This window comes from Gossypium arboreum, chromosome 1, assembly GCF_025698485.1.
Source record: "Gossypium arboreum isolate Shixiya-1 chromosome 1, ASM2569848v2, whole genome shotgun sequence".
NCBI lineage: Eukaryota > Viridiplantae > Streptophyta > Magnoliopsida > Malvales > Malvaceae > Gossypium > Gossypium arboreum.
The window spans coordinates 15,666,902-15,690,145 of NC_069070.1; the positions used below are offsets into that span (position 1 = coordinate 15,666,902).

General features: G+C 34.4%; 1 protein-coding gene and 1 non-coding gene across 9 annotated transcripts; one reads left to right on the forward strand and one right to left on the reverse strand.

The window, feature by feature from the left end:
• Positions 1-517: 517 nt before the first annotated feature.
• LOC128281438 (small nucleolar RNA R71) lies at positions 518-621 on the reverse strand. Its single transcript, XR_008271649.1, has one exon. It is a non-coding gene; the product is annotated as a small nucleolar RNA R71 (small nucleolar RNA).
• A 10,937-nt stretch (positions 622-11,558) lies between these two features.
• Positions 11,559-18,228, forward strand: LOC108483668 (nucleobase-ascorbate transporter 6-like). 8 transcript variants are annotated; one of them, XM_017787191.2, is made up of 15 exons: positions 11,559-12,091; positions 12,751-12,885; positions 13,635-13,732; positions 13,859-14,035; positions 14,440-14,540; positions 14,840-14,915; positions 15,013-15,072; positions 15,210-15,394; positions 15,939-16,035; positions 16,615-16,701; positions 16,991-17,049; positions 17,155-17,246; positions 17,333-17,410; positions 17,511-17,671; positions 17,767-18,228. In XM_017787191.2, exons 2-15 carry the CDS (start codon positions 12,780-12,782, stop codon positions 17,983-17,985), a joined length of 1,596 nt encoding a protein of 531 aa, XP_017642680.1. In that variant the 5' UTR covers positions 11,559-12,091; positions 12,751-12,779; the 3' UTR covers positions 17,986-18,228. The 8 variants fall into 8 exon arrangements, with proteins under 8 accessions (XP_017642680.1, XP_017642682.1, XP_017642681.1 ...); XM_017787193.2 differs by having other exon boundaries at positions 11,559-11,821; XM_017787192.2 differs by lacking the exon at positions 11,559-12,091 and adding an exon at positions 12,190-12,367.
• Positions 18,229-23,244: the final 5,016 nt, after the last annotated feature.

Here is a 23,244-nt window from a genome sequence, read left to right on the forward strand (position 1 = left end):
CAGCAACAACAATAGATGCAAGATCCACCACCACCTGCTGCAGGTAACGTACCATTAAAAAATCCACAATTTGGTGATACTGACGATAATGTTTTAGGAAACCCGCCATCACCATATTTACCTGCAAACGTATATACAGCTTAAAACGAGAGAACCCTATGGGATTATGCCTTACCAATTATGGACATGGTTCAGGAAAATATAGTAAAGTCTATGATTATAGTTAGTAATTTCGAGATAAAATCGGTGATGATTTAGATGATTCAGAATAATCTGCGGTTTAGGGGCACCATGTCAGAGGACATTAATCAACATTTAAAACGGTTTCTCCAACTCTATTATACTTTTTAAGTATAACGGGGGTAACTGATGACATTATTCGTTTTCAGTTGTTCCTCTTTTCATTAATTGATGACGCCTTTTCTTGGTTAGACTCGCAGGCACCAGGTTTATCATGACTTGGGATGAACTCGTTAGAAGGTTCTTATAGAAGTTTTTCTCGATTAGCAAAGCAATTCAACTAAGAAGAGAGATTTTTTTTAGACAGATGGAGGGAGAAAATTTTTATAAGGCGTAGGAACGTTTCAAAATGTTGATTCAATAATGACCGTACCACAGATTTCCTGAGTGAATGTGACTGTAGGTATTTTATAATAGGTTGGATGCAAATGCATGATTTGGATTAGACGGAGTAGCAGCAAGAGCCCTTATGAACAGAACATATAAGGATGTGTACGAAATCATTGAGAACATAGCACTAAACTCTTGTCAGTGGCTAATTGAACGATTCACGTATGGCCAGAAACCCGCCATAGTAAAAGCTACCTAAGAGGATAACAAGTATCAACAGTTAGTGGATAGACTCAACATTATCGAATCGATTTCTGCATCATTTATGAACGAGGGAAACAAATCACTTTTCCATTAAATCAACAATCCTATCGAAGATGTAAATTACATTGGGAATAGGGGTGAAAACCCTTATTTGAATATATATAATCCCGGGTGGAGAGATCACCTGAATCTGAGATGGAGAGGAAACTAAGGGTTAGGTGATAATTCAAATCAAGCTAAAAACACTAATTACCAACCTCCTTATTTGCAGAAACCACAAGATAGGACCAACTCAAATGTAACACCCTTGACCCGTATCCGTCGCCAGAATAGGGTTACAGATTATTATCGTACAAATGAAACACTAAATCATTTAATTCATACATCAATGCAATCATAATCTAATTACATTCAATCAGATTCATAATGTTCCTTAATTAAGCCCTTGAGGCCCTAAAAATACTTTACAAACAATCCGAGACTAAATTGGAAACATATGGTAAGTTTAAGAAAAAGTCAGAAAAATTGGATTGCAGGGGTCACACGGCCGTGTGACTCACACGGCTGAGACACATGCCTGTGTCTCAGGTCGTGTAACAATCAAAATAGGGACACACAACTATGTCACAACCTATGCCCTTACCTATGTAACTCACTGAGTTGGGTCACATGGTTAAGCCACACGCCCATGTGCCAGGCCATGTAATCCTTGAAATAACCTTACACGCCTGTATGCCAGGCCGTGTGCTAGGCCATGTAACTACCTTACTTGCATGCTTTTAAACCTACAGCGTGTGGACTCAAAATGAACCTTAAACCACAAGTTTACCATTTCAAGCTTACTTGGATCTTAAGTAACTAAAATACCAACCAAAATACCTATTCAAAATGACATCAATTAAGCCAAAAACATACCAAAATCAACCTATTAAGTGCCTAACCAATGTACCTTCATTGGTACCACAAGTATATACAATTATACATCAAAATAAACATCAATTCAACTTATCAATTCATTCAAACTAATACCTATCCAATATACCTATCAGAAGTACCATACCTATCAGAAGTACTTCAATCACAACATTTTCTTTGCACATATCATTCATACTAGTACAAAAACTATACCTTATTCTCATGTATTATATACGCTGGCTATTTACACAAAAGATCATCCATAATATTTACATATTCCAAAACATTATTAATAATAACACAAAAGCCTATTACATCTCATATAAACCAAGTCAAACATTCTAAAAACTACCGAATTAAGCTGGATAGTGTGACTTGAGTGCCCATTCGATTGTCCAATCTTCCTAGTATTTACAAGAACATTAAAAAACACAAGTAAGCTCAATGAAGCTTAGTAAGTCCAATGTATTTAAACGATAAATCTTACCGAAGTAATTACAACAATTCAAACATTAACTAATCAACCACGAAAGTTCCCTGTCATCCACAATCTCAAGCGATGAATTCTCATGCAATCAAACCAATACTCAAATATATAGCAAATCCTTCAAATTCATTTAACAAATTACCTTACCGAGATTTTCAATTCGAAGAATGACTTACGGATAAGAGCGCATTGTCAGTCCAACCATAACACACCAGATGCTCATATGAGCTTATCCCTCAAAAACACACTGGATACTAATAAGAGCTAGTCTAATCGAAACACATCGATGCTCATAAGAGCTAGTCCAATCGAAACACGCCGATGCTCATAAGATCTAGTCCAACCGAAACACGCTAAACAGAGAGTATAACATGAGATTTTGCAACAAATGCTAAACTTCGGTTTACTCAGGAAAGATATATATACATCTCTCCAAAACCATATCCACTCCAATTCCCCATAATACACCATATCACGTCTGTACTCTATCCCGAGTTCAAATCCAATAACTTATCTCAAATAATCATTCATTATCAACAATTGAATATATACATATATAATATTATGTTATTCTATTCAAAAATTCATAAAGATGTTAAATTCTAAATCATACGAACTTACTTGGACTGAATTGTAGTAGTTGTTGAAGTTCAGGGACTATTTCGTAATTTTTTCTTTTCCACGAATATCTACGGGGTCTTGATCTAAAATATAAAATTTCTTAATTATCAGCTTACATTTAACATTTCAATTTAATTTACAATTAATACCCTTTATTTTTTTAATTTACACAATTACCCTAAACTTTTACAATTTCTACAATATAGTCCTTTAACCCAAAATTCATCAAATTAACCATTTTTCTCAATTCAATATTCCATCCAAATATACTAGGCCCTTAAACAGTCCCTAAGAAATATTAAATTCACTATCAAACTCTAAAATTTTAACATTTTCACAATTTAATCCTAAAATCAAAATTTAACAAAAATTACTTTACAAAATCATCAAGAAACACTATCAAGGCTTAAAATACATGTTATTTATAAAAAAAAATTCAAGATTCATCAATGGAAACTTCTAAAATTTTTAACAGATTAAAAAACGAAGGTACGGGCTAGTTGGACCTAATTGCAACGATCTTAAAAACATAAAAATTACAAGAAACGAAACTTAAAAACTTACTCATGCAAGAGGGTGAGTTATTCGAACCTCCAAACCTAAGCTCTCATGGTGTTTTAGTTATTCAAAGAAGAAAAGAAGAAGAAATGTCTTTCAATTCCTTTAATTTTTGTTTTAGTTTTATAAAATTTACCAATTTGCCATTAAATCATGTAATATTTAATAGTTTTCATCCATAATGCCGTCCAATGTTAGTGTTAGGCAATATTTTACCTCTTTTTTTTTTAATTTAGTCCTTTTTATTTAATTAACTATCTAAATGGTAATATTTCCGAACAAAATTTTAATATGACTCAAATGAGTATAAATATTCTAAAAAAAACATTTTTGAGTCAATACAACAGAAATTTATGGTCTCGAACCACTATTCTGTCACCATTGAAAATCGAACTGTTACGCCAAATGACCATACTACATGTGGTGAATGTTTGGTTAGAATTGAGGGAGAGATGCAGTCAATGAAAATGGATGTCAAGTAGGTGAAATCTGAGTGTACCAATTCAATAAGAACATTAACTAAACTCGAGGATCAAATGAGTCAATTGATGAGCATGATGGGTGACACCAAAAGACAAATTGGCATAGGTATTCCCAACAACACGGAAGATAATCCACGGAGAGAAGGTAAGGAGTATTTGAAAGCGATTGCACTTCAATCGGACAAAGTATTGAATAGCATAGAAGCCATTACTCTGGAGACAATTGCGGAGAATAATGATGATCCTCAAGAGGTATCCCTAAAGGCAAAAGATAAGCCAGAACCAAAAGAGGTAACCATACTGGTAGCGGAGACAGAGAAGGAAATAACTAAAGATTTTACCGGTGGAAAAATCCCATTCCTTTCAAGACGAGGGAAAAAAAAACGGGATGATGATGAATTTTTAAGTTTTCTGAACTTTTCCAAAACATTAAATGTTAACCTGCCCTTAATCGAGTTATAGAGAAAGTTCCTAAGTGCGCCATGTTTTTAAAGAAAATTATGTCTAGGTGTAGGAAAATTAAAGTAGGTGAACAAGTTAGTACAATCACTTCTTCTAGTGCCATTATCTCAAGACGGGTTCCCTAAAAATTAAAAGACCTGGGAAGTTTTACTATTCCCATAGAGATAAGGAGTATTTATTTTAATAGAGCTCTATGTGATATAGGAGCTAGTATTAATTTGATGCCTTTACCTATCTTTGAAAAATTCAGGTTAGGGGATCTTAAAAATACGTATTTAACACTAAAGTTGGCTGGCAGGTTTCAGTTCATCCAAAAGATGTACTAGAGGATGTGTTAGTCAAAGTGCGTAGTTTTATTATTCTGGCAGATTTTGTAGTGCTTGATTTTGAGGAAGATCGTGAGATACCGATCTTATTTGGTAAACATTTCATGGCCACTTCAAGGTCCACCATTCATTTAGAGAAAAATGAATTGACTATGAAAATCAATAGTGAGATTGAAAATTTTAAATGTGATCATCAACCTAGTGAGGAAGATAGGAGGAAGTTAGGGGAGCAATGCAAAAGAATATTTATCTCTAACATTCCCAAGTCAAGGGACACGTTTCCTTTTATGCATGTAGAGAGAATAAACAAATTTAAAGAAAGGGACAAGCATGCACAGGTGGAATGGCATGATAGAATAATACTGAAAAAAAGGAAGAATCATCCATCAGTGAACTAATGATACTATCGGATGAATCTAGTAGTAAAACTTAAAAATATTTGAATTGCTTAACTGCTGTAAATTACTGTATATTTAACTAACCAAAGAGTTTAGAATTTAACTTTTATTTGATATATGTTCATTTAAGGCCGAGACATCATCAGATATGGAGATTTGGGTTGACACAGAGTCAGTGTCACAACACAGCAACCCTGTGCCGTGACACTTCATGTAGAATGCAGGAAGTAAAGAAACCAACTCGATGTTGCGACACCACACTCCTATGTTGCAACATAGAGGACAGTCTCACCAAATTTCCAAACTGAAGGATGTGTTACGATGCGGAACCCCTGGGTCATGACAACGATAAGCTACCAAGGATGTTACGACATGGAACCCTGTGTCGCGAAATCAATGCAATTTTTTGCAGGGTTGACTTGACCCATTTGTGCAACCCGGTGGACTAACCCTTTATTTACCCGACTTTAAACACCCAAAACACCTATTTCTTAACCTAAAAACATACTTAACTCATATTTAAAAACATTTTACCGTATTTAATCCTTTAAATATCCCAAAACCCCTAAAACTCTAAAAACTCATCCTTTCTTTTTTATTTTTTTTAAAGTTGTTTTGAGATATTTCTTCTTTCAATTTTACTTGTGAAGGGCAAGAAAAAAACCACTACAAGGAACGATGGCAAGCAAAGCATGACAAGGAATCCAATGATATATCTAAGGTTAAGGATTTCTAAACTTCACTTTTACTATTTCATTGAGTTTATTTTCTTATTACTTCATTAGTTTGTTGAATTAAAACGTCATGCCTTCTAGGAAAGTTAGGCGAACTATGGAAACGGAGTCACTGATGGCTCAAAATCCCGCTATTTTCCCAAATCCAAATGGTGGAAAATATTTTACTAAACTTTAAGGAAAATATTCATTCAAGAGAAGGGATTTGATCCATCCATGATTTTGTGTAAGGAAATATGACCTTTGGTCAGATATCATAGGTGGGAACATTTTTAGACGGTTCCTAAAAATAGTGCTGTAGTCTTTGTTGTTCAAGAATATTATGCATCATTACAAGACCAAGAGTCTAGGAGCACTGAAGGTCATATGTGAGAACAGGTACTTGTGCAAGGAAAAGTGGTGTAAGTAACCTTTTAAATTATTTGTGACTTTTATAATGTTCTATACAATGAAAAATATTTTATTGAGAAAACTGATTTAGAGTAATTTTTAGACATAGATATGGATAACATTATAAACTTTCTAACTCAAGGAAGGGGTGAATGGAAATATCGCTCAGGTACCAACATTCTCGTGTCCTTTCATTAAGCTATTATGTTTCTAGAGGCTAAGATATGGATCAATTTATATGCAAATGAATAGTACTTACTTTAAATGTTTCTAACATTAATACTTTTAGAGCAGTTTTACTCTATGTTATTTTGCAGAAAAAGCAGGTTTGTATAGTGAAATGGATCTACCAGAACATGAAGAGGTGTATTATTAACAAGAAGGTGGGAGTTTTCTTTCCCCATCTAATGACAATCTTATGCAAAAAGGCATGTGTACCTATAACATCCACTGAGCAGTCGCTGAAACCTTCCAAAAGTATTATTGGGGACACATTGTTCTAACAATACATTGAGCTGCGAGCCAAACAGATAAAAGATTGGAACAAGTGACAGTTACACTAACTTTATCCCAGAGATTGGCACAAGCTCAATAACAAGTTTGTGAGAATAGTCATCTAAAGCTAGATTGAATGATTCAGTGGATGCAAGAATTGAGACCAATTTTTTAAGAATTTACTAGGCAAAATAACATCCGGGTTCCTAATTATACATCTGACATGTTTGGGCCAACAAATATGGAACAAGAATAAGAGGGGCAAGAAAACAAGAAGGATGAGGAGGATGAAAAAAGTGACGAGATGAATTTTGAAGAGGATGATTGGATATTTTCATTTTTAGGAAAACTTGAATTAAATTTTAGATACTTTTAATTTAACTTTGTAAGAGTAGGACTAATAGTAGCTTTTTTTTTATATATATTGCATTTTGTTTAAGTTTTCTCTATAGGAACCCAAAACGAAGGAAACACAAATAATTCGAGCTTAACACTATCAAAGGAGGAAGCACCCACAATTAGTAGTTAGAGCGACCATGATCAATCGGGTAACTTCTTTCCTTATATTTATATGGGCTACACATTGAGAACAATGTGTCAACTAAAGTGTCTGGGGTTAATATAGAAAACTTGTTTATTTGCAATTTCTACATTTTTCTTTGATTTTTCTCCTTCTCTTTGGTGTGCTTGAGCTTGTAGAAGTACAGGTGATTGGTTAGGAGCATGTATATAGGTTGCTTATGTTTACAAATAAATTTGGCATGATGGTAGGTGATTTTAAATTTGTTATTATTAGAATACTAAGTTAAGCAATCAATTGTAGTAAATGATATAGAAAATACAAGGAAACAAACATGCTAGTACGAATGATAAATGGTTGAATTTGTATTTGTTTGGTTGATTAAATTTGTGTATGTTGAGATATTTAGGGATAACTTAAGGCATTGTTTGGAACACATCCAGAGCCAAAAAGCCAACCTATTAATGTCCACCTTTAGTACCGATTTTTTGAGCCTATTGACACTTCTTGATGAACATCATTACAAACATTGAGCCTGAAAACGTTAATTTGTATTTGTCCTTTTTATTTGGTCCTACATTGTACAACTATAGACGTCTGGCCATACGTATTGAGGGTTAAGTAGATACATCACAGTGAAATTTGTAAAAATAGAGTGAAATAGGAAAGATTGGCATGATATAGGAACTATACGTGAGCTTAAGGTGTGAAACAAAAAGAAAAATCCAAAAAGAAGATTAGTACGAGTAGAAAAAGCCCTAAACCAATGAAAAACATTCATGAGTGAGATGTATTGAAAAAGAGAAAAGTCTTAAAGTTACAAAATAAAGAAATACTTATTCATTAATGCATAAAAACTTGTAAGGCTAGCCATAGTTACTATGTCCTGCTGTGACTTCCTATATATAGAGAGACAAGAAAGGTGAGAGAAGAAGAAATAAGGTGGCGAGTGGGTAAGGGTCACTAAAGGGGAAGAATAATGATCAATATGATGTGTCAAAATATTTTCGTGTTTGTAACCCTTTTTTATGCTTACTATTTTTTAATTCCATACCTATCCTAAGCCTCAGAACGGTATAAGCTGAAAGGCCTTATGTAACTAAAATATCCTTACACATGAATGAACATCATACTAAACATACGCATAAAGGAATATTTGTATTCTTCTTGGATAATCAAAGTACTTGTATGATTTGTTGATGGATCCCTACAGGCGAGACCCTTAATACTTGTATATTTTGTAACATATTAAACTTAGATGTTTGTGATCAAAAGTGGTAAGTCAACTACTCATAATGTTAAAGTTGTTAGTGAATATGAAATACCTAAGTCATATGCTTGGAAGTCAATATTTGTATGATATTCTCAAGGGTCGTCATTTTTATTTATCATTTCTGTTTATGTTGTTTGAGGACAAGTAATGACTTAAGTGTGAGGGAGTTTGATCTGTTGTAATTCGGTGTAGCAGATTAAACTATTTTTAGCATTTAAAGAGCTTGAATATAAGCATTTTAGATATATTTTAGTTTTCTTAGTTTTATTTAGATTCAATAAAATGTGCAAATTGAGTCTTTTATTGACCTTAAGGGCCGAATGAAGCCTAAGGGTGAGCTAACGCACTTTGTGAGTGTGTAGGAGACCATTAGAAGACGTACTAAACGAATACTGGTCACTATTTTGCAATACGGATGATTATATGTCGCAACATAAGGAACATAATAGAGAAAGCTCAAGTGTATCTTTGATGTCGTGACACAGACTAAGGGTGTTGCGACGTTCCACTAAAGACATCTCAAGGAGGAGTATGCTATCACCTCTGTCACAACACATGTCTTGGTGTGTCACTACATCGACTTTATGATGAAAATAAAACACGAAACATGGGTGTTTTGGTCTGCACAACCAAACTTTAAACTTGAGAATGTCAGCTAACCTAGGGTTAAGAATGACGACCATCTAAAAGCTATAAATAGGCTTCTTCGATACATGTTATACACACCATTCCTTTAGCCTAAATTCTCTTTGTAAAATTTAGTTTAATTTCTTTTATTCTAAGGTTTTAGATTTCTTTCTATTGTTCTTATTGATTTCAAGAGATCTAAATTGTGGAAGAATTCAAACTTTGGGACTTCGCAATTAATCTCAATACAATCAAGCTCTTTCATTTACTTTATCTTGTCAAATTAATTAGCATGCTTTCTCTTTATATCGATTTCATATCGTCTATGAAAGCCATGAGGAACTAATCCCTCTATAAGGGATTAACGAGTGCATGTAGGATTTATTAACTATTTTATAGAGTTACTCAGCGGATGAGTTGTTTGGGAAAGGAAGAACGTGAAACAAACCCTAGGCTTGACAAACTCGGGAAGTCATCAAGGTGGGAATTAAACCAAAATTGCTATTTCCCAATTGTGAACACCTTCACCCAAGCCAGTTTGGACTGTGAGGTTGGAAAATAAGTAGTTCTTGCTGACTTGTTATGTTAGTGGAAGATCAGAAGGTCCTGCTAGGGTCGCGACTAGTTGATTGGTGAGGAATCCAAAGCAACAATTGATGGAGATTACTGAAGCGAGCTAATCACCCATAATCGAGATTTGATTTATCCTACTCTTTTATCTCCAGAATTTTATTTCTTTTATGTTATTTTATTTATTATTATAAAAACCTTAATAAATCCTTTTTATGTTCTCGTACTATAGGTTATTGAAAGCACTAATTAGATCTTTTAATGTTTAGGTTAGAATTGATCTAGCACTTGCCTTCCTTGGGTATTATCCTCGGAGTACTCACCTACTTCGTTGTAAAAATTATATTACAAATCAACCTGTATATTTGTGGATACTGCCTCATATTTCTATATCTTATTGCAGTATTCACACTCTAGACGTTCATATGTCTGGAGGTGGTCAGTTTTCCTAAGGAAAGGAAACATCTCTTTATTTTCATATTTCCTATAGGGGGTTTTACAATTAGAATCTCTAGATTACAACAATTTCCTACACGAATACTTTGTTCTTAACACGCCTAACCCATGGCTAATCAGACTATGTATCAATACTCATAAAAAAATAGTAATACATTAATAAAGACAGTTAAACCAGGACTCGAAAATAATGAAAACAAATTTGGAAATTTCCAAAACTTAGAATTACACATTCCTAAAGCCTTTTGGAATAGGGAAAAAATGAAGTAACATTACCATATGAAAATGATTTTGATGAAAGACAAATTCCAACAGAAGCGAGGCCAATATAGATGAACAAAGAAATGGAAGAATTTTGTAAAAAAAAAATACAAGACCTTCTCAATAAAAAATTAATCAGAAAGAGCAACTCTCATTGGAGTTGTTCAATGTTTTATGTGATGAAAAATGTAGAACTCGAAAGAGGAACACGATTTTTTTAAGCCTCTCCTACAAAAGCTTACATAATTTGCGAAGACCAGGATAAAAACTATAACATAATTAAGGTTACTTAAGAATCTTTGAAGTTGGACTTTATCAATGATTTGATTTGAAAATCTGTTGGCAAATTCTATAGATCTTTCTATTGGAATAATGGTCCATTGGGTAACATAATAACCTAAAACCTTACTCTAGTTTTAAAAAAATAACTAATATTGGATTTAGATACTACTAAACCATTATTTTTTATAAATTTGACAAAAATGGATAAGTATTTGAAGTGTTTTTCTAAATTTTTAGAAAAATCTAGTATATCATCAATGTATATTATTGTAAATTGGGAATATGGATAAAAAATATCATTCATAATTCTTTGGAATTCAATGGAGCATTTTTTAGTAGTGGATTCTAGTTCACCATATGTAAGTTTTTCATAGGAGATAATACCTTAATTGTCAATATTAGTCATTAATTACAAATCTCTCAATCATTTTAATCTAATATTTACAGACCCGGTTTATAGAAATAAGGTTCTGAAATCGCCTTTTTTTGGTACCACAAAAAATAAGGCGATTACAAAAATAGGGTAAACTAGTTGGTTGGACTAGGAATCGATCAAGATATTGCTCAAAAGTAAGGGATTAAATCAGTAAACTTACAAATCGCTCAAAATTGATTGAACTGATATTCTCTATTTTTATAATATTTTAATAATTTATTTATTTAATTAAATAAAATAAATTGATCAAACTGATTGAATAGAAAATTAATCATTATCATTTGGTTCTCAAAATCTTGGTTACTATTTCTCTAACGATTGAATCAAAACCGGTAGGTGGCCATATTAAATTTTCTGTTTTAGACTGAAAGGGCAAAACTCCCTTCAATTTTGCCTATGACCTTTTTTTTGGTTCAAAGCCTATGAACTTAATGGAGTCTTCTTTGAATTTGATTGGAACATGTTGGCCCCTGCTTTGACTGTTCCCCCACAAAAGTCTCACTTTTTGCTCCATTGGCTCTTGGTTTTAGGGCATCCTAGTTCCCTTCCCCACGTGGTCATCCTTTTTCTAATTCCCCAAACTACCCACACCCTTCAATAATGGGATCCTCAATTTTTCTCAAAACGTTGCCAACTTTCTGAGGTCAATCCCGCCTTTTCAATGAAAAAACCGTGTAGGTTCATCAAAAACCAGGTGGAAAATTGATCTTGCCAACACTTCTCTCCTCTCTTTACATTGTCTGTATGCAATTTGAGTGAAGTTTCTACCATTTTTCTGCTTTAATCATTACAGATGCAAAAACCAAAAAACAATGAATGAATGTTATGTTAGCTAAATTGTTTTCCTTTAAACGTGTACTTAAGAATCCGTAGTTTCCTGAAAACATAACAGGAAAAAAAAATTCTGCTTCATATATATAAGAAGGGAAAAGAAAAAACAGAGAAAAACAGCTTAATGTACAAAGTAAGTTGGCATTTGTTTTCCTCATTCAATTCAATCTTAACTTGCCTATTCATTTCTGAATTCTTATAAAAATTTCTCATTTCACTCTTTTCTTAAAAAAACTGGTTTGTTTGATTTTTTTTTCCTGCTATTTTGTTTTTTTGCTGGAAAACTTTATCGGTAGTGTGGGGTAACAATAACATGATTCATTATTGACTTTAATGCCTTTTCATTTGATTTTGCTTTGAAGTTTGTCAAAAGGTTTTTTCTTTCCTACAAAAGGTTCCTTCTTTCTCAGTAAGAGCCTTCTTTTCTTGCTTAGTATTTTGGTGATGCAATTAGTAATTCCTCCTTGTTTCCCACATTTCAGCTTTCTCTTACATTGCAAGAAATCTTTTGTTAAGATTTCATCATCTTCTTCATCTTTAATTCCATTTTATTTGTTCCTTGCCTATAGCCAGGTCGCTCCCATCTATTTATTTTTCTTCGTTTTATTAGCTCTATAATAGTAGCTGATTATGTCAATGGTTCACTCTTTTGGCCTTAATGATCATCTTGTTTCGCTTTCTTTTTCTCTAGTTTCTTGTTGTTTAGTTACTTTTTTCAGAATTTGGGATCTGGGTGGTTCTCAGATTTAGTAGTTTGCTCTTGCTGATTTTAAGAATTATTTTATTTTATAGAGAGAAAAGGAGAGTGAAAGAGAGAGATCATGGCAGGGGGAGGAGCTCCAGCAAAAGCAGTTGAGCCACAACCACATCCACCGAAAGAACAGTTGCCCAACATTTCTTATTGCATTACGAGTCCACCTCCATGGCGTAAGTTCCATCTAACCTGCTCTTCTTTTTTCCCCCTTTTATTGGTTTTGTGAGAGCTTAGATTCCAAATTCTATGTTCAGTATATCAGGTGTTATATTAGATTTTTGGTTGCTTTACGGTATGATTCTTGTGAATCCCAGGGAATGTTTTAGGTAGACTTTGGTGTTAGTCACTGTTTTGGAGTTTATACTTCTCTAACTTTTTTAGCTGAAAGTAGCTTTTTTGGGTTCTTTCGGTTTAATACCCCCTTTATGGAAAAGTGAAAAGCCACTCTTCTCCCCCCCCCCAAAAAACTTACTTTTAATATGTGTGTGTGTATATATATATTAAAAAAATTGTTTTTCTCTGTGTATCTGTGGTAATTAAGGATGGTACTTCTAGTCGTATGATTATTGATTTGATAAGAGTTAATCTGAGGCCAACTTCTATTTGCTAATTGGCTTTCTTTTGGTTTAATTTTGCGTAGCATTTCCCTCTTCTTTTTGGTCCTTCTATTTGTCTTTAACCTTTACTTCCTTCTCAATCCTTGCTGTCATCAATTTCTGTGGGGTCTTCCTATTTCTACTTCAGGCATTTTAGGAATTTTCATTTATTATCTTGATGTGGATCGAAGACTTGAAATTCCTATTGTGTTTATGCGTTCACTTTGCAATTATGTGATTAACTGCTATTATCATTGGCATTTGTTGGCTGGTAGGAAATAATTGCAACTAATCTCTTTGACATTTTGATCTGGTACTTGATGCAGCCGAGGCTATCCTTCTTGGTTTTCAGCATTATCTTGTGATGCTTGGCACAACAGTGATCATTCCCTCTTCTCTTGTTCCCCAGATGGGAGGTGGAAATGTAGGGCCACCAAAAATGAAAAATTAATCAAACATGAAGAATCAACAATGTTTACTTAGTTTGATTACTATGGTAATTTGGGCGGACATAATAATTTCAATCATGTTATTGCAATGACATTTATAGGAGGAGAAAGCAAAGGTGATCCAGACACTACTCTTTGTTGCTGGTTTGAACACATTGTTGCAGTCACTGTTTGGGTCTAGATTGCCTGCTGTGATTGGAGGGTCCTATACCTTTGTCCCAACAACAATTTCTATAATCCTTGCTGGTCGGTTCAGTGACACTTCAGATCCTGTTGAGGTTTTGTGATCTAAACTCCGATTTACTATAATTGGCCTGTTTGGAATTGCCAAAGTTACTTATAAATTTGGAGAAGCTAGCACTTACCAAATTGCAATAAGGGATACAATTTCTATCTAGCTTGAATATTACTAATGTGATACCATATGGCTTCACTCTTCAACATTCTATTGAAAGAACAGCATAAAGATGTTTAGAATGCATTCCCTTTTTTCTTAATAGGAGTTTACAGCCCTTTCTCATTCTAATGTGATACCATGTACTAGATGCTTTTTGTACTTTATTTCTTGAAAAACATATTTACAGACAAATGAGTAATTAAGTTTTCCGGTTTGAACACTAACATTCTGTATATTGGTGTTTTTATTGGTTTGTTTAAATAATGTGTTTTGATGCCTTTTCAGAGATTTAAAAGGATAATGCGGGCAATTCAGGGTTCCCTCATTGTTGCTTCAACTCTTCAGATTGTCCTTGGCTTCAGTGGCCTTTGGCGTAATGTTACTAGGTTAGTTGACTAGTGCTTCAATATTTCAGGGGAAGCTTGACCAGCTTGCCTATATTTGTCTATCCTTCCAAGTAATTTGGAATTAGGTTGATTTTATGCTCGTCTTACATGTTTAATGATAGTTGTTGTTAGTGGATTCAGTTTCTAAATTATAGGTTCTTGGACCGATTCTTGCTTCATGATTCACATGAATGTTTGCTATAGTATATCCAGAACATGGTCAAATATTATAGTGCGACTTTTTTAGTTAACTTAATCTAATCATACATGCTTTATGACTTTTTTTCCATTGTTTTCAGGTTTTTAAGTCCACTTTCAGTTGTTCCTTTGGTATCCCTAGTTGGTTTTGGGCTTTATGAGTTTGGGTTTCCTGGGGTAAGTCTGCTTTATATGATACACTATGTGAACGGATAGCCTGACATGGTTTTATATCATCAGCACTATGGATGTTGACTATTGTTTCAATTAATAGGTTGCCAAATGTGTGGAGATTGGACTGCCTCAGTTGATTCTTGTAGTATTTGTCTCTCAGGTACTTATAATAATTTTCAGGACCTGCTGTCATCCATTTTATAGTTACAGTATTGCATATTTGTGACTTTTGATTTCAGTTGACCTCAGAACTAACTTCTATCGAATAATCATTGTTTGTCTTGTTTTTATTTGCAGTACATGCCTCATGTGGTAAAATCTGGGAAACATGTGTTTGATCGTTTTGCTGTCATATTTACAGTGGTGATTGTTTGGATTTATGCTCATTTACTCACTGTGGGTGGTGCTTATAATGGTAAAGCACAAAAAACACAAATAAGCTGCCGCACTGACCGTGCTGGTCTAATAGATGCTGCTCCATGGTGAGTTCATGCAGCATCTTTAGTGCAGTTGCCCTCTTCGTGTTTCTTAATTGGTATTTCATGCATGATTTAACCTATTAATTATTTATTTCGGGATGAGGTACATATGAAGAACTTTTGCTACTATGGCACATTTTCTTAAATCATAGGGCTACACTAGCAATTGAATGGTTGAGGTCACCCATTTAAATCATGTGCAAACTGATTTGCCAGACTGATATTTATATTTTCCATCTGAGGAAAATTCTGCTTTTACCAATTAGCTATCTTGGTACATGTTGGATCAAGTTTTGAATGTAGTGAATCTGAGACAACTTGCTTTCTATAATTAATTTGTAATTGGTTTAGAAGTGTCTAAAAGTTTTGGTCTCGGGTTTGCTTCACAAGTTAAATGGTACTATGAATTTAATAATGAAAATGAAAAAGCTGCCTTTGGACTCGATGTTTGATGAGAAACTTATGATTTCTTTTACCATAATGTGATATCATTTGTCAAGAATGGCATAGTTATAAGTTGTTCCTTACTAGAATTAGCAGTGTGCAGGATAAGAGTTCCTTATCCCTTTCAATGGGGAGCACCTTCATTTGATGCTGGTGAAGCCTTTGCTATGATGATGGCTTCTTTTGTTGCTCTTGTAGAGGTTTGTTTTCTTCTGTTACTTTTGAAGTATATTAACCTTTCTAATGCATCCTTCTAATTCTGATTTCTGCTAACTAAAAATCTGAATTGAGTGTCCATTGTCATCATTTTTGTTTTTTCTGAGGCACCTATATTGAACACCATGTCTGAGACATTTTCAGACATAGGTATGGGGATGTGATCCTTCAAGGATCCTCCAATTACATAGAAAAAACATAGTAAACCTAAAACATACATGTGTTGGACATATTGCCCATATATGATGCTCACATCCAAGTCCGAATAGCTTAAGCTGATTTCTTATTGCCATCCTTTTCCTTTTATGTCATTTCTTATTGACTCTCTCCTCCACTGCTATGTATTTTAACTCTAGTATGAACTGGTTTAAAGCTTCTTTTTGTTTTCATCCCCAGGGGCAAAATATCGCATTTTTCAGTTTCCTTCGGCGATTGTATTGTTCTAATTGTCTGTTTAAACATGCACAAAAGCAAATTTTTATTAATTTTAGGAAATTAATAGTTAACTGCAATGTTATTCAATAATTAGTACTAACTTTGTTCCTGTTCAATGTCATGACCAGTCCACGGGGGCTTTTATTGCGGTGTCAAGATATGCTAGCGCAACTCCAATGCCACCATCTATTCTTAGCCGTGGTGTTGGTTGGCAGGTAGTTTGATAAAGCTTGTACTATGATGTGAAGATATCTGTGTGATTAATATAATTAATTAAATTGGCTGTCGTATACTTCATGATCACATGGAATTGCCTCACTGCTAACCTTGTGCCTAAAATTACATATATTCATATGCATTCAGTCATCATCATTGCTGCAGGAGAGAGAATCTGCATTTCTATTTAACATCTGGAAATTGCTTATCAGTTCTCTGAAACTTCAGTTCCATGTTAATATTGAATTCTTATCTTTTGCTAAGTACGTTTTCTTTTGCCTGCTTTAGGGTGTTGCGATTTTGGTCTCAGGGTTGTTTGGAACTGTCAATGGATCCTCGGTATCCGTGTAAGGCTCTAACTAGCTATGAATGTTACTGTGGTGCCTGCTATTTCCCTCTTCGATAAATAAAAGTAGAAAAGGATTTGATTACTGACTTTTGTTTTGTTATAGAGAAAATGCTGGTCTTTTAGCCTTAACACGAGTTGGCAGCCGAAGGGTTGTCCAAATCTCAGCTGGATTTATGATTTTCTTCTCCATTCTTGGTAATTTGCAGATTTATGAGATTTTTCTCTATTTAGACCTTGTGCTTTTTTTCCATATTTAGTTGACTTTTATAATTAACATGCAGGAAAATTCGGAGCCGTCTTTGCTTCAATTCCAGCACCCATTATTGCTGCTTTGTACTGCCTATTCTTTGCTTATGTTGGTATGGGTCCAATTTGAGCTGTTTATGAGATAATATGTCCTATGATTTACAATAAGCTCTTTCAAGTATTTAAGTACACTATTTCCTTGCATTTCTGCAGGTGCTGGAGGTCTTAGTTTTCTTCAGTTCTGCAATCTGAACAGCTTCCGTACGAAGTTTATATTAGGCTTCTCTGTTTTTATGGGCTTATCCGTGCCACAGTACTTCAATGAGTATACTGCAATCAATGGCTATGGTCCTGTTCACACAGGCGCGAGATGGGTATTCATGCTAAATCTCTTCTAAAACTTTTTAATCTTGAATAACCTACTGTTACGATTGCCTTATGACTAGGATTTTATGCCTTCCTTGAACAGTTCAACGACATTGTAAATGTGCCTTTATCATCCGAAGCATTTGTGGCGGGTTGCTTGGCATATTTCCTTGATAACACTTTGCATCGAAAGGACAGCGCAATCAGGAAGGACAGAGGTAAGCATTGGTGGGACAAATTCCGGACATTTAAGGGCGATTCAAGGAGTGAAGAATTCTATTCCCTCCCCTTCAATCTAAACAAATATTTCCCATCTGTGTGATGATATAAGATGAGAAGTTAATGATATCAAGTAATTTATCCCTTTTGTGGATCACATCGTACTATCACCAACCATTGCTTCCCTGTTGTGAATTGTATTACCACACGCTATAGCCGTACAACATAGTGTTTCCCTTAATAGGAGACTTCAGAATATTTATGAATTGTTTCGTTTTGTTAATTTCTGCTGTAAATCTGATGGAGACATGCGGATTTGAAGTAGCAATGAAGTAGTTTTAATGCCTCTGTCTTGTTTGATGTGTGCTTTTACAAGTGTTTACTGCACTCATTCACTCGCTCAGCCGCTCCTTGTATTCACTTACATTTGACATTCCAACGCCATCTGCGAATCCGATGGCACAATCTGCATCATTTTTTTTATTTTTTGGTATTAAGATAATTACAGCATATAGTACAATTAGTTAAGGTGTCTAGTCTTTGGTGGTGGATTGCTGCAGCTTGTCGTGCTAGTTGGAGTACTGTAGTTGTAAGAGGATGCAGGCTAGACTTGAGGCTGATGTGGATCGTTGTCCGCAATATCTTGATGTTTGACAAGATGGGCTCTAGTTTCCAATGTACCGGAATTCAGAATTCGAAGATTGCCTCCCATTTCTGGTTGGACTGAGAAATATGGGCGTGGTAGATCCTCAATTTATAAAGTTTGCCTAGTACCAAACGAGCAAAAACTACTTGGCTGTGAATTTTGGATGCGTTCTTGTAATAGGATGCCAGGAATATGGGAGGTCTGTAGCTTTCAAGTGCTATGGCGGCGTCATATGTTGATGTGTGTTGATTATGCATAAGTGAGATGACCTAGATGAACGGTGTTTCTTGAGGATGGAGGGAGGCCGTCTGTTGGGTTGAGGACATTTTGCTTGCAGGAAGGTTGTGAAATTTCCTATTCGATCCGAGTTATACGAAGTGATGGTAGTGTTGTAGTTTTGGTGATAGTGTTGAATTCGTTGGATCATTGGAATAGGATGCAGTTTTGTTCAAGTGAATAGTACTGCGTTCTAGTTTTTCCGTATTTGCCAGAGGGTGATGATCAATCGATGAATTGCTGATTTGTGGTTTGGGTCTGCTATGGTGTATTCTTAGATCCAATTAGCTAGGTAGGATTGAATGTCTCTTAGGTCTCTTTCGTCCATCCAGCGCCACGGGACAACCATATTGCTCTGGTTAGCGTACATGTTTGAAATGTTTGAAATAGGTGGTTTTATGTCTTCTGGTGCCTCGTCAGAGATGCGGCGGTTAGAAGAGATTGGAAGGTGTCAGTCTTTGAAGCTCCTTCAGAAGAGGTAGTGCATTAATATATAGTTTCTGTTGGGAATTAATGTGTATGCATAATGTGTATGCAACGAACAAGTAAGTATAATAAAATCGAGAAGTCCCAAAAGAAAAATCTTTTGAAACAAAGAATAGAATTTTCTCAATGTAAACATTTTTGTTCTGTAAAACCTAGGGTAATTAAGATCTATTTATAGGCTAAAATCCGTAGCATATTTGACTGAATAACTCAGAGATTAAATGAGAAATTAAAAAGTAGAGTTTAACTAGGAGAAGAAGAGTTGAAAAACTTGAAGTGCACGTCACCACATTGTGACGTGGCACCGCATCGTCGGGACGAAGGAGGATTGTGTTGTCGGGACGAGGGCTTTCTTCTCGTCGTAACGTCAACTTCTCTTAGAGACAAAGAACATTTCCTCGTTGCAACATCACACATTGTTTGGTAAAAAATGTGAGGCACAACTCCACAAATCTCCACATTGACTCGTATTTGACTTAACTCCCTTGCCAAGCTGTATTATAGGCCTAATTTGATATTCATCAGATACTTACCAAGTTCAAGCAATGCTCGAACTTTGAAACTGGAGGACTTTTTGTCAACATGCTAGTCGGATTGTGTTCTGTGCTGTCACATCCCAAAAATAGGTTTAGTAGAATCGGGTTGTTAAACCAAGGGTTTGAGTCGGACACCGAAATTAAGGTTGTAAATAATAAGTTAAAATATCAGAAAAATATAATCAGATTTTTCTTTTATTAATTAAGCTAAAACAAAGTTTAATTAGAAGGTCTAATATGAAAATAGTGGGCTTTGATTAAGCAGGACCCAATTGGAAAAAGGAAGAAACAATGAGTGAGCAATAGGGAAATAGCCCAATTTTTGAAAATTGTTTTCCTACATGGAGTCACCCACCATTTTCTTCCCTCTCCTAAACCTAAACCCATTCAAAAATTTTCCGAAAACCTATATTAGAGAGTTTCCTTCGAAATTGACTTATCCTTTTAGATTTATTAACCTCCCAATATCCCCAAATTGCAAAGGAAAATCACGTTTTCTTCCCCAATTTTGTAATTGCTTTTCTTGCTTTTAATATCAAATTAGAGCTGTAGGTCGTTGTTTCCAACAAATTAAGGTCATATTTTGACTTTTTAAGATTAAGCAAAATGTGTTGTTAATTCAATTTGAGGTTTAAACGATTGTATACAAATTTATTTTGATTAAATGTTTTTAAAGCAAGGTTGGGTTAAAAAATGGAAAATATCGTAATCTTGAGTAAATCCGTTGTTTCAAAGTGATTTTTTGATTTATTTAAACCTAATTACAAGGTATTTCGCCTCAATTTGATAGATCCTTATTGAATTTTTAAGGATAAAGCATTTTCCCTCTTTTACATGTTCTTGAGAGCTTGAATTTTTTGGAAATCTTAGATCCGTGGATTTGGGTAAAATTAATGGTTTAGATATGAAATTAAATGATATCTTGGATGTTTGAAATCGAACGAAGAATTAGAAACAAGATTAGATGTCGAAACTTCAATTTCAGCAAAACTAGATAGTTTTCGGTAGTGAGAAAGAAGAGGCTTGATTCGTGTTTTTCTTACTGCTTGGTTGTGTTCAAGGCTATTTTTAATGAGTTTGTAATGTGTTTATTGTGCGTGCAAAGTGTCGGATCAATCAAGAGCTTCTATGAGCAAGTCAAAAGGTAAAGAGAAGCTTGTTTGAAATTTCGACTAGTAAGCGGAAGTGTGATCGGTGAGTGTTCTGGAGTCGTTGCTGGTATGTGCGATTCATAATGTTAATCAGGAAATTAGGGTTAACCTAATCCCCTATCCTAAGTTTTGAGATTAAGCCTTTCCTATACTTTTTGCTTTGGTTGTGGAATCATGCCTAAGTAAGTTGAGTTGTGTTATTTGATGCTAGTACAACAGGTAATATGTGAAAAATACATGAATGTGGTATGTGACTTACTGATTTTAACACACATGTATGAGATCTTATGTATGATAGCTCAATGAGCATTATTGTGGCATTTGGAGTGCAATTAAATGAGAATCTGGTAAGCATGCATTGTGTATGAGATTGTGATGTGAAATTGATGAATATGAATAGAGGTTATGTGCATTTAAACAGTAAATAAATTTGTGAATTTGTGGATATTTTGGCCTTGTGATCTCTTGAAACCGTTGGATATAATTGGCATGCCATAAGATTGTGAGTACTTACCTTTGTGTTTTGTGATTTGGGCATTGAAGCCTCGGGATAGGTTGGAAAGATAAGAGAATGTTGAGCTATGCTCCATTCATCAGGACATGATGGTGTGTTGGAGAGTTTTAGCTTAATGCTACACTTTTGGGACATGTTAGACTCTTTAAGTCATTGGTGTAATGGAGATCCATTTATTCAATGTGTGGTGATTGATTCCACTTTTATGTTTCATAAACGCAACCTGCCAAATTATCTTTATTTGAACTATATATGAGTTCTGTTGTATGTAAATACATGTAAGAGAATTTTCTAGACTTGTGCGGTATTGAAGCATGAAAACGTTATTTGTCTTGTTAAATATGTGGTTGCGAATGTGCCTTAGTATGCTCTTATGCTATTGTATATGCTTAATAGAACTTCCGAATGTTCATTGAGCTTGTTTGAGCTTACACTCTTTATTTAAATTTTGCAGATAAATAGTGCGTTTGAGGAGTGTAAAGTGGGCAAGGAAGTGATCCACACAAGCATTGTGGTTAAGTGTGTTTTTATGGTTTTGAATACTAGGAATAAATGCAATGTGGGTTATAGTTATTATAATTATTGTTATTATTTTGGGACTAGAATTACGGGCTATTGATAATGTTTTTGGACTTTGATTGTGGATATTTTGATGTTCATGAATGGTATTAGCGATGCGTGATATGTTCATTTGATGATTATGTGTTTAAGTGGCATGTAATATGTTTAAAAAGTGCTACCATGGCTAAAACAATATGCTGGAGATTTAGGCAAGTCTAAAATGACCAAATGGTTCAAAATAGACAATTAGAATCCTTAGGGAACCTTGAGATGCTGATTTGGTATGTTGAGTAGTGGATTTAGAGATTAAAGATGTATGTTAGCATTAATGATTACTTAATGTGTCAAATTTTTCTATGGCATGTTATGGTGTGCTTGAGCTTGTTTCAAATGATGATTGAAGGTAATATAACATGTTTGGAGTGAGAAATTTCCTTAAATGCACGAAATGGTATGTGCAGTAGTGCTTAAACTTGAAAATTGCAGGTATCGGTTGAAACTGCAAACCATTGTCCCAATGTTGTTCAGATGACTTCTCGATGAGAGACCGATGTAGTGACCACCATTGTCACATCGTCATGAAAAAGGACCCATACCAAGGATTGTCCCAATGGGCTATATTGCGTCGTCCCAACGTGGAGCCTAGCCATTTCAGGGCTAGTTTTCACAAATTTGTAATTTAGTCCTTAGATTTTGGTGGTGTAATTGGAGTCCAAAACGTTTACGAAATGCTTTGAAAATTCACATATCAGAGTCTTAGATGTTTGATTTCATAAATGTACTGATAATTTTGTAACTTGATTATTTCAATATTCTATCAATATTTTGATTTAGTCCTTACTATATTTGTTTTTAAAATTAACTAAGAGCAGCTAATCGAATTAAACTGATTTTTTACCAAATATTTCTAAAAAATTTTAGATTTAAATTGCACCTTTAAATCAATTATTTATGTGTGTTTACATGGTTAGGACATGAAATGACATTTTTGCCCTTATGCTCGTTTAAGTAAACTTCATTTGAAAAAGCATGCAACTAGGGTTAAATTATTTTTTACTGTCTATATGTGAGTTGAATGCAAGCATGAGACATCCGTTGTTGATTGAAAAAGGAAAACGAATAATTAATTGCATGCTTAAAAGTCGTGAGGTGTTTTGGGTCACTTTGATGACTAATGTAATGTTTTGGATTC

Coding starts and splice junctions, on each gene's coding strand:
- LOC108483668 (XM_017787191.2), top strand. CDS start 12,780: ATGGCAGGGGGAGGAGCTCCAGCAAAAGCAGTTGAGCCACAACCACAT. Junction 16,036..16,614: donor CTTTTGTTGCTCTTGTAGAG/GTTTGTTTTCTT, acceptor TGTCATGACCAG/TCCACGGGGGCTTTTATTGC. Junction 17,672..17,766: donor TTCACACAGGCGCGAGATGG/GTATTCATGCTA, acceptor TTCCTTGAACAG/TTCAACGACATTGTAAATGT.